Genomic DNA, 12,370 nt, shown 5'->3' on the forward strand with positions numbered 1-12,370 from the left:
AAATGTGTTCTCATTCTGAATGCACCAGCACTTTCTTCCTCCTAACCCAGGAGACGAGGCCTGGTGTTGGGAAGGGACTCCTCCATCTAGTCCCTCAGCTCCCTACCTAGGGCCTGTCTTTGGGGAGACAGGATGCTGCCAGGCCTGGAGTCACATAGACAAGTTTCCAAATTCTGCCTTACTTGCTGTGGTCCTGAGAAAGCTATTTAACCTCTCTGCCTCATTTTCCTTTAAGACTGTGGAGTGGTAATATATACCTCGTAAAGACATACTCTTCTAAGCATGATAAACAGATTGCATGGTTGGCCCCAGACATCTTATGTTTCTTTTCCCCACTGTCTTCTCCCTCTTGTTTTTTTCTCTCTGCTCCCTTCCTCTGATGGCAGAGGCTTGAATTGCCCCTCTTCACATGTGCTGGTGAGGGAAGGCTTAATGACCAGGTAGGGTTCAGTTGTCTGACCTTACCAGGGTTTGGCTCCTGAAAGTGCTGTGAGAGCCAGGGCTGGGTTGTGGTTCAAGGGTTGGCAGTAGCCATCTAGGACAAAAGAGGAGAGCCTGTTGAGAGAGCTGATACTGGAGCCTCGGACCAGAGAGCAGTGCTGGTTTCATTACAGAGACACTGAAGGCTGGTGAAAGGGCCCATGGTAAATGGTCCTGCTGAAGCTGCTGTCTGGGCTTGGCTGGGTTGCTCTGGCTGGCTGCCAGCCCTCCCTTCCTGGAAGACAGTGATCTGGTCTCTATTTTGATCCCTAGGGAGAAGTCTGGAAATAACAAGGAACATATCTGGGGAGGCATTGAGAAGTCCTGGGACCTCTGCCCTTGTTCATTTTCTGTTCCATCAGCCCTCGTTGCTGCCCTTTAAACACCTTACCCTTGGGCTCATCTTTAAAACTTGCATCTTTCATGAAGTAAGGAGGTTACCCAGTCACACAGAATCGAGGAGGACACCCAAGCTAGCGGTGTTCTTGTCCTCTGCACCTGCCGTTAGGTCTTTCTGAAATCCTCACCCTCTTCTTTATTGAAGCCACATGGTTAATAGAAGGATTAGTGTTTCAGTTTATGAACTGAGCTCAAATTCTGTCACTAGTGTAGATTTGGACAGTCACTTAGAAACTCTCAGAGCCTTGGGACTCTTTTGGGATCGTGACGATCTTTCTTTCATGGTGCGGCAGGGTAAGAACTGTTGGAGGTATGTGTTTGGCACCAAGCAGGTGTTCCATTCCAGAGCTTTCCTGGGTGCCTTCGCCAGAGCTTTTTACAGACTCGCGTGTGTACTGTGCTCTACGCAACTGTCTCTGCCTCCTCAGCCAAACAGCAACTTAAGGGAGGTCTTATTTATTTTTGCTGGGCCTGCCAGGTGCAGACACCAGATCAGTATTGTAATGTCATGTCATGAAAGAATGGAAGGTTCAGTGACATGATTTTAGGTCCCTGAAATGTGTTCCTGTTCAGTAATGAGTGTTTTCTGTCCAAACTTTCCAGATGAACGGCTTCTTCTCTGCTAATGCAGCAGAGTCCACACTGCACGTAGCCCTCAGGTCTGAGATCGGCTGCCCGTAAAGAGCATGGTTATCTGGGCACAAGAACTGGCCACATGCACACACCTTGTGACCCTCTGTCTTGGAGGCTGGAAGGCCTGTGTGCAAGAGGGTTTTTCACTTGCTCTCTGAGCATCTCAGCAGCCATGGATCTGAGCTGCTGGGAGCCCAGCAGACCCGAGGAGGAGGTGGCGGTGGCAGAGATATAGCAGCACGTCTGTAGCTTAGGAAGAGCGTCACAGTATTCAGGCTGGAAAATTGTTTTTGTTTTGCAGATGGGGGACGGGAGGGATGCAGACAGGTGAAAAATGTTCTTGAAACCCTGCTGCCTCCATCTTTGATCTTGCTTTTACTTGACATTTCATCCCAATTCCTGGACATTGCCCTGTCATTGATGATTTTTGTCTTTTTTTCTAGAACCCTGCCAGGTGGAAGTGAGGCTGCTGCTGGCCTACAACTCCAGTTCACGCATTCCAAAATCCCCCTGGATTGAAGGTGGTGAGATGTCACCCCAGGTGGAAACCGGCATCGAGGGCACCATCCCCTTCAGCAAGTCTGTAAAAGTTTACATAATGCCCAAGCCTGCAAGGCGCTGAATCACAAGCAGCCTTTACAGCCGTGGCCTAGAAGGCCCTTCTTGGGATCAGAGTGAGCCAGAAGCTGGAACATTTCACCTGGAAATGGTATATAGGCATAAGGAGGAACATGTGGCCCTTGCAGTCTCATCTGTATCAAGCATTGGATAAATTATTTTGCATTAATTAAGAAAACAGAAACCTTCAAGTCTGTCCTGCCCCCCACCCCCAACCTCCATAGCCCTGCCCCCAATAAAATTGAGACACCAAGCTGCTCTAGTCCCTGGTCCTTCAGGGAATCTGTGTGGCTATAGGTTCAACATTTATACTACATGCCTACATTCTTCAGGTGTGAAACAAAAAGATCCAATTTTCTAGCCACCTCTAAAGAACCAGTTATTGGAGCCATAATCTTATTTCTTAAAGCAGCAGTCTGTTTGTCAGAGCCAACCCCAAAGCAGCTTTCACAGCTTTGCTTTTTCACTATCGACAGTTCCTGGATGGCCCCAGACTTCATTATCTTGCTGAGAGTCTCCTTCCTTAACTCAGGCAATGGCTGGCCAAGAGCTGAATGGACAGCTGAAGAATGAATCATTTTCATTTTTCAGGAAAATTTTTGATCTTGCCTGCCATTATCCTTAGGACCAAAACGTGAGAGATGGGCCATATTTTAGAAAAGAAACCAGCATTATGGGAAAAAGGGATCTAGTGTAAGAAACAGAGTCATTTTGCAGTACTTCTTTGATGACTCCAGTGTTGGAGCTGCATGTGAGTTAAAGATGCAGCTGTGGTGTACGAACAGTAAAGGCTGTGAACCATGGTGAGGGCCTGTGCTGTGTTCTTCACCTGTCATTTAATCCTGTAACAGCCGAGTGAGTCTGACAGGTTAGGTCATTGGTAGGAGTACTGTAATAACACCTGTATTCATTCAGATCCAAAAGGAGTCCAAAGGTCTGAGCTATACCACATCAGGAGAAGTATATGGGAAAGAACCTACAAATCTCTCTTGTGCCTTAATTTTCTTATCTGTAAAATAGAGATAATTATACTTTATGGGTTGTTGAATGGGTTTAATTAAATAATGCTTGGCAGAATCTTAATCTCTGGTCAGTCTTGATCATATTTGGTGCTTGGAAAGCTAATAAAAATAACAAGAGCATGCAGTTCCTGAGAGGCAGAGCTGGAATTTGAATTCAAGCACGTTTGACACACCTAATGTGTGCCCAGCAGTGTTGCAAACCCTTTAATGAATTAATTCATTTAGTCCTCAAAACTATAGTGTGAAGTAGGTGCTATTATAATAAACCTAATAGTAGGTTTTAATTAAAGCAGTTGAAGTTCAGAGAATTTAAAGAAGCCAGGATTATGGGAAAGAGGGATCCACTATAAGAAACAGCACTTTCAGCTCTATCTCTGATGGCTCCAGTGTTGGAGCTGCCTCCTTGGCCTAAGTCGCACAGCTGGTAAACGGCAAGCTGGAATTAGAACCTGGGTGGTCTGGTTCCTGGAGGTCATAACTGCTATGGAGAGACTAAAAGAAGATCACCTCCATGGTGTTTACTTTTCTTGTGTGCTCACTTACTTAGTACATCTCAGTGATGTGCCATCAGTGTCAACAGGAGGCCCGAAAGAAAATTGCCTGCCTTGGAGATAAAGTAAAGCTTAAAGCCAGGCTGAGTCATACCATGGCCCTGACACAAGCACCTAATGATGATTACTGAGTTGACGCAAGGATGAAAACATCAAGAACCATTGCTGCTAACTGAGCCTTCCAAGGGAAAAGTATGGTGAATCCTTTTTAGATACACTACTACTTTTATAAAAATCTTTCTCAGTTATTCCCTATTTTATAGGTGGGAAAACTGAGAGTTTGAGGTCATGTCTTTCTCCTGAGGGGCAAGGGCGGAATTTGATCCTAGGTCTTAAGACCTGAAATAGTACTTTCCCCATCAAAGGTGAAGATACACAAAGGGGCAAATTTTGCCTTAGTATCAGGACGAGTTTTTGAAAACTGTAAGAATTGAATGGGTTGTCTTAGAAGATCAGGAATTTTCCATGCTGAATGTGTTCAATCTGAGGTTGAACAAGCTCCTGACAAGTGTGTTCTAAAGGAATTCAGGTTACCATATGAGGCGTTGAGCTCAGCCTTTTAAATTCTTCTTTCTCCGAATTCTCTGTGAATTATGAGAATCTTGATTTTTCTGACAAAGACCTGGAAAGAGGCATAAAGATGGCTCTAGTGTGGCACCCTCATTTATAAGTGACCGTGCAGCCAGAGAGGCTGAGTTAGTAGAAGCAAGTCTGGAAATCAGGCCTCTACAGGAGTCTCTTCTGCATTTTCAGTGACCAACCACATACCTGGTCAAAGCTGGAAACTTTCACACTGGACACTATCCCTACACTTCATATAAAACTAGCCATTGCGTCCTTTAGATTCTGCTGCTTTAAATGTTTCAGTCCTCTTTACTCAATGTGTCTGTCTTGATGCAGTCTACATCATCACTCTAGAAGTGTGAGATTAGTTTCCTAATGAACTGCTTGTCTCAAATCTTTTCCCCTTCAGCCCATTCTTCACACAGGTGCCAGAGTAATCTTTCCAAAACCCAGATCTGATCACATTCATTCCCCTGCTTAAACCTCCTTAAGTGGGTCACTTCTTGGCTCCAGGATAAAGTCTAAACTGTCCTTGAAGACTCTTCATCCCCTGCTGTCCTCTCTAGCCTCATACTCCGTGTCCCCAACAGTCTCTGTACTTCTCCCGCTGCAGAGGATTATCTGTAGTTATTCCCAATTCTCACCATTATGTCTCTGCCTCACACCTGAACCTTGGAATGTGCTCTTCAGATTGTCTCCTGTGGTCCCTTTCTTTTCATTCTTCAGGAGTGAGCCTCATTCTGGAACCTGTCTGTGTCTCCTGTGGGCTTGATGCATTGCCTTTATGTTTCCACAGCCTTCTATACATTCTTCAACCATCTTATTTATTGCAGGTTCACAAATGCCAACCCCTGAAGCAGGTAGGCAGGGGGAAAAAAAAAAAGTAAGTGGCTTTGTAAAGCTAATAAATGCATCCTCTTTTTCAAAGTTATGAAAAAGAATAACCCTCATACAATTTTTAAAAAGGAGTAGTTCAGTGGCTGTAGGAAAATGATAGAAACTGAAGAATCATCAGCAGATTTTCTGTCTGAAGAAGGCTGTTCAGCTTGACTCAGCTGTTCATAGGTATGGGCCTGATCAGATTTTCTAATTGTTCCAGAAAAGCCAGTGACCTGCATTTTCATGTTAAAAATATATATCCATGTTAAAAATTTTGGTAAGTCAAGTAAATGTGCAGATTACTCTGAGACCAACAAAACCCATCTCCAGGTAGATTTGTGACAGTTTGCAACTTCTGCATCATCACCCTGTTTATATGTCTGTTTCTCCCAACCAGTCTGTGAATAGCTGGGCAGTAGGACTGTCTGTATTGTATCCCCAGCGTAGCGCCTGGCACATACCAAGCAAGGAAAGAATGAATGAGTCCATGAGTCCAGAGCAAGGTTGACAGTACCATGACATGCCTGCAAAAGCCAGCTGAGAGTCAGACTTCTGAAAGGACTGTATATTTGTCTTTGACATAATTGACCTCAGCAAACAGAATTGAGGAGAAGGTACACACCTAGTGCTTGACAAGACTTCTTGTCTTAGGAACCACTCAAGCTAGAAGAAATTAAGTGTGGGCAGTGAGGGCTGTGCATGCAACTTACAAATTGAACCAAAGGGTATGTGACTAAGACAGGGGACTAAGTATAGTGTCATGGAAAAAGAGCTTCTCTCCCAGTTCTTCAAATTTCCAGCATTGACCATGCCAAAGAGATTCAGAAGTAGGGGCTATTGTAGGTTTGATACAAAGTTTAATAACTTCACCGCCAGGTACTTCTGTCTCTCAAGAAGTTTGTACTAAGTTATGTTTAACGTAGAGACAACTCACTTAGGAACACCTAATTACACCCACACCTAATTCAACACCCACTGGAGCTGTCTTATCTTACATTTGACAAAAAAAAAAAAATTCTTTTATCTCATCACCCAGAAAAAGAGTCTGAATTTTTATCAGACATCCCTGCTTGTTTTATGAATCTGGCTTTCTGAGCTGAGGGAACTGAGGTCTAGAAAGACCCCGTCATCTGACAAACGGTCGGTTGTGGAAAGGGCACTGAGCTTGACCTTCTCAGGCCTCTCGGCTGGGTGTTGGGTCTGTGACAGTCCATCTCCTACGGGTCTCCTAAGGTGGTAGAGGTTGGGTTCTAATCCTGCCTTTGCCACTTTCTTGCTGGGTAAACTTGGAAAGATCACTTTCCATGGTAATCATCTCAGCTTGTGTTTGCTTGCCAAGCCACGTCTTCAGTTGATTGGCTGTCCCTTAGGTCGGATGCCAAGTGTGGCCAGTCAGGTGACAGGATCATGTGGAGCAAAAATCCACTTTCTGGGCCATGGCTTTAACAAGGGTGGGGGTGGAGCAATTTTATTCAGTTATGACCATGATCGATAGCATACCTAGTTAATGTCTGTTGAAAAGTTCCCAGATATTTGGTGAGTAAATGAACTACTTGTTCTTTAAGACCTGTGTTACATCCTTAGTGATGTCTCGCCTAATCTTCCTCCTATTCTGGTAGGATAAGTTAGTCCCCTTTTGTGCTACCACTGGATGTTATAACTACTATAATGTTAACACACTATCATTATTGTCTTGTTTATTTCTCTCAGGTAACTCTTGAGGGCAGGAACTATAACTTACTCATTCCTGTACCCCTAGGATCCAGCAATAATTGGTCATAAGAATATTAGTTAAAGACTTTCAGTAAATGAGTATGAAAGAGAATTACTGAATAAATGAGTGATCAAAAAAGAGTAGATAACATCCTATGAATCTATGAAATAATAAGCAGCTATATTAAGAACCATAAGATGAAACCAGTTAGCTTTACACAGCAGCCCCCTTAGGAGAAATATAACAACAATGGTTTCAATTTATTGAGCCCTTAGTACATGCCAGGCAGAGTGCTAAGACTTTATGTGAATTATCCCACTTAACACCTGTGATGACTTCAGGTACTAATATTATCCCTATCTGACATGAGAACAGTGAAACCCTGAGAGATTAAATAAATGCCCAACCAGTGAATGGCATTGGAAGCCACAGGTCAAAGTCAAGGTATTGGGACACCAAAGCCAATACTCGTAACTTTTATTAACAGGGGGAAAAATGAAAAATAAGGCACTGCTGATAACTGTTAATAATTCTATTAGTCTATGTAAGGTTTCAAAAAGGTCGCTTGGTATTTAATAGAACCAAGGCTATCCATGCCAGTAGGGGTCATTAGAAGGCATGTAGTCCAGCTCCATCATTTTATAGTGAGGGAATCTGAGGTCGAGAGAACTGGCAAGACTCAGGTTTAGTTAGTGGAACAGCCTCTCTAGAACCTAAGTATCAAGGCATAGCTCCTTTTACTGTTACTGAAGTGTTGCTTCAGGGCTCTGCTCATGTTATTGCACAATGAAATTTTCCCTTTCCACATATCTGAAGTAGCCCCTATCACTCTTTTTCTTATCTTGCTTTATTTTTCTTAAACCAGATTCTGTTTACAATATGTATTTGCTCACTTATTTATTTGGCACACTAGAATAGAAACTTGAGCACAAGATTTATTGCTATTTTTTTGGAACCTGTAGCATTGTCTGGTATACAAAGTACTTAATAAATTGATGACTAAACATTCCAAAGTATCAATTACAATATGATTTTAATGTACTGAAACTTTGGCTTTCAAACTTCAAATCAGAAGGCTTTCTTCACTTTTGGCTTTATTTTCATTTACTTCTGGCCTAACATTTACCACAGTATTAAACCGCCTTCCCACCCCCTAGGACAGGGGCCTTGCCTGAGTCATCCGCGCATTGCAGAGCCTAGCCCAGGACCTGGTGCAGGCAGCTGTTGTAAAGTGCTGGGGAGGCTGGAGTGGAGAGTGGTAAGAGTGACAGTCACAGGCATCATTGTTCAGTGATTTATTCTCTTAAGGCTCCATCAGCAGGTGGAATGGAAGACCCCTCCCACCCTGATGCCTTGGGTAGCCAAGGCATTATATTCTTCCACTGCCTTCTCTGTCTGGAGGACCCGCACATCAATGCCTTTTTTCTTGAGGTACTCTACCGTTGATGGGGGTACCTGGAAAGAAGGAAAAAGATAAGTAAATCAGGGTGAAGGGCCCCCAGGGTTTCCTTTCCTGTTATGAGGCAAATATATTCTACAGAAATGGACACTGACAACTGTCACTCCCCAATCACCCAGCATGTCACCAGTCCAAAATTTGGCAGTGAGCCCCAAGGAGTCAAAGAGTCTTCTAAGAGGTTGACAGAGTATCATGAAATATGTGCACACAGCTCAAGTGAAATGGAAACTGGAAAGAGCATGGGTTTTGGAGCCAGACTTGAATTTTAAGTCCTTACTAGCAGTATGACTTTGGGTAAGTGAATTAAATACCCTGAACCTTTTTTTCCCATGTGTGTAAACAGAGGTAATACCACCTAACTCACAGGGTTGGTATGAGAAAAAATTCAGCTAAAGTATGTAAAATGTCTAGCATGTAAATGTTAAATGTTTGAGTCAATCCCACCTGAGTCTAAATCCTAACTTTGCCATGCAATAACCAAGAGACCTTTTGAAAACCTGTCGATTACAATTTCCTCCCCTATAAAATGGGGATAATAATACTTAAAACCACAAGGTTGGCATGAGGTTGAAGTTTTATGAATGTACATATACTGCAGCTGAAATGTGTTCTCAGGCCTTTCTTGATCACCTCATTTAGAACAGAGCTCAGAAGTCACCATTTTCTTAGCATTTATTATGATCTGAAATTGTCTACATATTTATTATTCACAAGGGCCATGAACCTTTTTTACCTTGTTGTCCCCAGAACCTTGAACACTGTCTGACCCATGGAAGATGCTGAATAAATATTTGTAAATGAATTTATATAAAAGATTCTCAATAGTGGCAGCTATTATTGGATATTTTCTCAACTCTGACTTTTCCTGAATATTATTTTTAAGTAAATTTTAATTCAACTGTTAGAAGGAATTCTCAGCAAAATGTTTTTTAAATGTCCTATATTACTTTTTCATATATTTGAACAGTTTTATATTAACAGTAGCCATATGGATAGGAGTCATTTTAATGGAGGGGAAAAATACTAGATTAAACTAAAAAATATAAAGGCACCTTCATCAGTAAGGAACTGGATTTTAGGACATGTCTATAAGGGACAGAATGAAGTAGATCTCTATAAACTTAGGTGAAAGGCTGTCCATAATGCAATAACAAATGAATAAAAAGTTGCAGGACAATATGTATAGTGTGATCCTGTTTATGTAAAGCATGGATGTCAGTATATATTAGTAGATGTGTAGAGAGAATTGAAGCAGTTACATATACATCACGTGACTGGGAAGGGAGAGTCTTTCACCTTTTTAATATTACATTTCTGTGTTGACTTTTTTTCACAACAAGCATGTATTATTTCTGTAAGTACAATAAAAACAAACATTTTTTTCTGAAAAGGGAAAAAAAACTTAACTTGAATGTGACCAAGAAAAGAAAAATTTTAAGTACTGTAAAAATGGAAGATACCATAAAACTCTGAAGAGCCAAATATTGATAACTATAGAGCTTAGGAAATTTCTAAGATTGAGGAATTTCTGGAAAACGGTTGAAACAACACCAGCCATTGGTTAAGTAGAGGCTGGAGAGACCAACCCTGATGAGGAAGAGTAGACTCAGCCACTACTTCATCCTGGGCCATCCACTGGCTCAGCAAAATGGGGGTGCATGATACATGGACGTACCTCTATGGTAAAGATCTGAGAGACTACGGAAAGTCCTCAGGAATGCTGTGCTCACCAGTACCAACCTTTAAGGCCTCACTCATCCCTCGGCCAATCACAAGGATCTGCACACCCTTCTCCACAACTTCCTCCACATCTGCAGGCTGCACACCAGGAGAATGCTGGACGTGGAAAGAGAATGTTCATCAGCTGCCAGCTTTTCAAATCTGTCTTTGCAGTCAGCATTCTTGTGAAATTCATTCATCACTTAAGAAATGTTTACTGAGGTTTACTCTATGCACAGTGTCACTTGGGCCCTGGGAATAACAGAAGCTGCCCTTATGGAGCTCTGAGTCTAGTGAAAAAATATGGAAAACTACAAAGACATTTCAGTAGTTTTACAAGTGCTACAAAGAAGTAAGTTCAGGGTACTGTGAGAACATGAAGGGCACCTAATTCAGACTTGGAAAGTCAGGCCAGGAGGTCAGGGGAGACATCCCAGAGGAGGTGACATTTAAGTTGAGATGGGCTTTCCTGATAGCTCAGTTGGTAACAAATCCACCTGCAATGCAGGAGACCCTGGTTCGATTCCTGGCTCGGGAAGATCTGCTGGGGAAGGGATAGACTACCCACTCCAGTATTCTTGGGCTTCTCTTGGGACTCAGCTGGTAAAGAATCCACCTGCAATGCAGGAGACCTGGGTTTGATCCCTGGCTTGGGAAGATCCCCTGGAGAAGGGAAAGGCTACCCACTCCAGTATTCTGGCCTGGAAAACTCCATGGACTGTGTACTTCATGGTGTGGCAACTTTCACTTAAAGGATAAACAGGAATTAGCCAGGTTAAAGGAAATCAGGGGAACAAGGCATACCAAACACAGGGAACAGCATGAACTAAAAGGCTCGGGGGAAAGAGCAACCTAGTGAACTACTAGTTCCTTATGACTGGAGTGTAAGTGACAGGTGAGTGGAAAGAGAGGAAGTGGGAGAAGAAAGCACGTGCACACACCATGCCAAAAGTCGGAAAGCTCCATTCTGTTTCCTTGTGCTGAGCTTCTTTCCTACTTAACTCCAGGAAAACTTTGATGCTTTAAAGCCTACTCCTACCTGTCGCTCTGTAAAGTCTTCCCAGATTCTCCCAGGGCTATTTAAGGTAAGGTTTTTAATGCACATCAGAGGATGGTGGCTTCCGAACTGCTTCCACATCAGCCAGTGGGGATACAGGAGTTAAGAGTTTGGTAAATACCAGCCCACTACTGGGGAGTGAATAAATATGAGTGGAAAACTGTCATGGAAGACTTGCTGTTCTAACTGCATCTTATGAGTTGGAATATGCCTTGATGTGGTGGCTGTAGAACGATACATTCTAATCATAAGTTAGAGATGGTTTAGAAAAGAGCTGCCAAAACACCAAGAGGACAGCAAATTTGCCAAAGAAGAGTTTTTCATTCTAGAAAGCTTTAGAGGTGATAGGATTGAAATTTATAAAGGTATAAGAAGAACAAATAAGTATTTTTAAATTAAATCTGGAAATAATATCTTACATGTTTATAGTTGGAGTTTTCATAAAACACCTATAGAAATTCTATGTGCTCTGCATAATAGCACAAATGCATCTATTCTTGTTTTATAGATTTAAACTAAAGATCACAAAATATATACAAGATGACACAAATCACTAAGTACTAGAGCTGGGACTTGAACAGAAACAAGTTAACCTAGTTTAAGGCACTTTATTAGAATACTATAAGGAACAACTTTGTTGAAACTTGAAAGAACTAATCTTAATGACCACATGTTGTGGGGGAAGGATCAGTAGGATGACATGGGAGATTGGGGCTGACATATATACACTGCTGCTGCTGCTAAGTCGCTTCAGTCGTGTCCGACTCTGTGCGACCCCATAGATGGCAGCCCACCAGGCTCCCTCGTCCCTGGGATTCTCCAGGCAAGAACACTGGAGTGGGTTGCCATTTCCTTCTCCAATGCATGAAAGTGCAAAGTGAAAGTCAAATAGCTCAGTCGTGTCCAAGTCTTCGTGACCCCATGGACTGCAGCCTACCAGGCTCCTCCGCCCATGGGATTTTCCAGGCAACAGTACTGGAGTGGGGTGCCATTGCCTTCTCTGCATATATTCACTACTATGTATAAATCAGATAACTAATGAGAACCTACTGTGTAGCACAAGGAACTCTACTCAGCACTCTGGTGACCTAATGGGGAAGGAAATCTAAAAAAGTGGATTTGTATTTATGTATGACTGATTCACTTTGCTGTACAGTAAGAAACTTAACATTGTACAGCAGCTATGTTTTTGTTGTTTAGTTACCAAGTTGTGTCTGACTGTTTTGGGACCCCATGGACTGTAGCCTACCAGACTCCTCTATCTATGCAATTTCC

General features: G+C 42.5%; 2 protein-coding genes across 4 annotated transcripts in view; one reads left to right on the plus strand and one right to left on the minus strand.

Moving 5' to 3' along the window:
* Window positions 1-7,866, plus strand: part of INTS4 (integrator complex subunit 4) — a 110,249-nt gene extending 102,383 nt beyond the window's left edge. Inside the window, exon 23 of the mRNA XM_040255626.1 lies at window positions 1,956-7,866. Coding sequence (XP_040111560.1) covers window positions 1,956-2,134 — 179 coding nt within the window. The 3' untranslated portion in view covers window positions 2,135-7,866. The remainder of the gene's footprint in view (window positions 1-1,955) is intronic.
* A 274-nt stretch (window positions 7,867-8,140) lies between these two features.
* Window positions 8,141-12,370, minus strand: part of AAMDC (adipogenesis associated Mth938 domain containing) — a 29,980-nt gene continuing 25,750 nt past the window's right edge. For 2 of the 3 annotated variants that reach the window (XM_040255627.1, XM_040255629.1), the window contains exons 3-4: window positions 10,060-10,155; window positions 8,141-8,315 (exon numbers count right to left, since the gene is read on the minus strand). In XM_040255627.1, the coding sequence (XP_040111561.1) occupies window positions 8,175-8,315; window positions 10,060-10,155 (237 nt within the window). In that variant the 3' untranslated portion in view covers window positions 8,141-8,174. Of the gene's footprint in view, window positions 8,316-10,049; window positions 10,156-12,370 lie in introns of all 3 variants that reach the window. The other variant, XM_040255630.1, reaches the window with a different exon arrangement.

The sequence above is a fragment of the Oryx dammah genome, unplaced genomic scaffold (genome assembly GCF_014754425.2).
Source record: "Oryx dammah isolate SB20612 unplaced genomic scaffold, SCBI_Odam_1.1 HiC_scaffold_15, whole genome shotgun sequence".
Lineage (NCBI taxonomy): Eukaryota > Metazoa > Chordata > Mammalia > Artiodactyla > Bovidae > Oryx > Oryx dammah.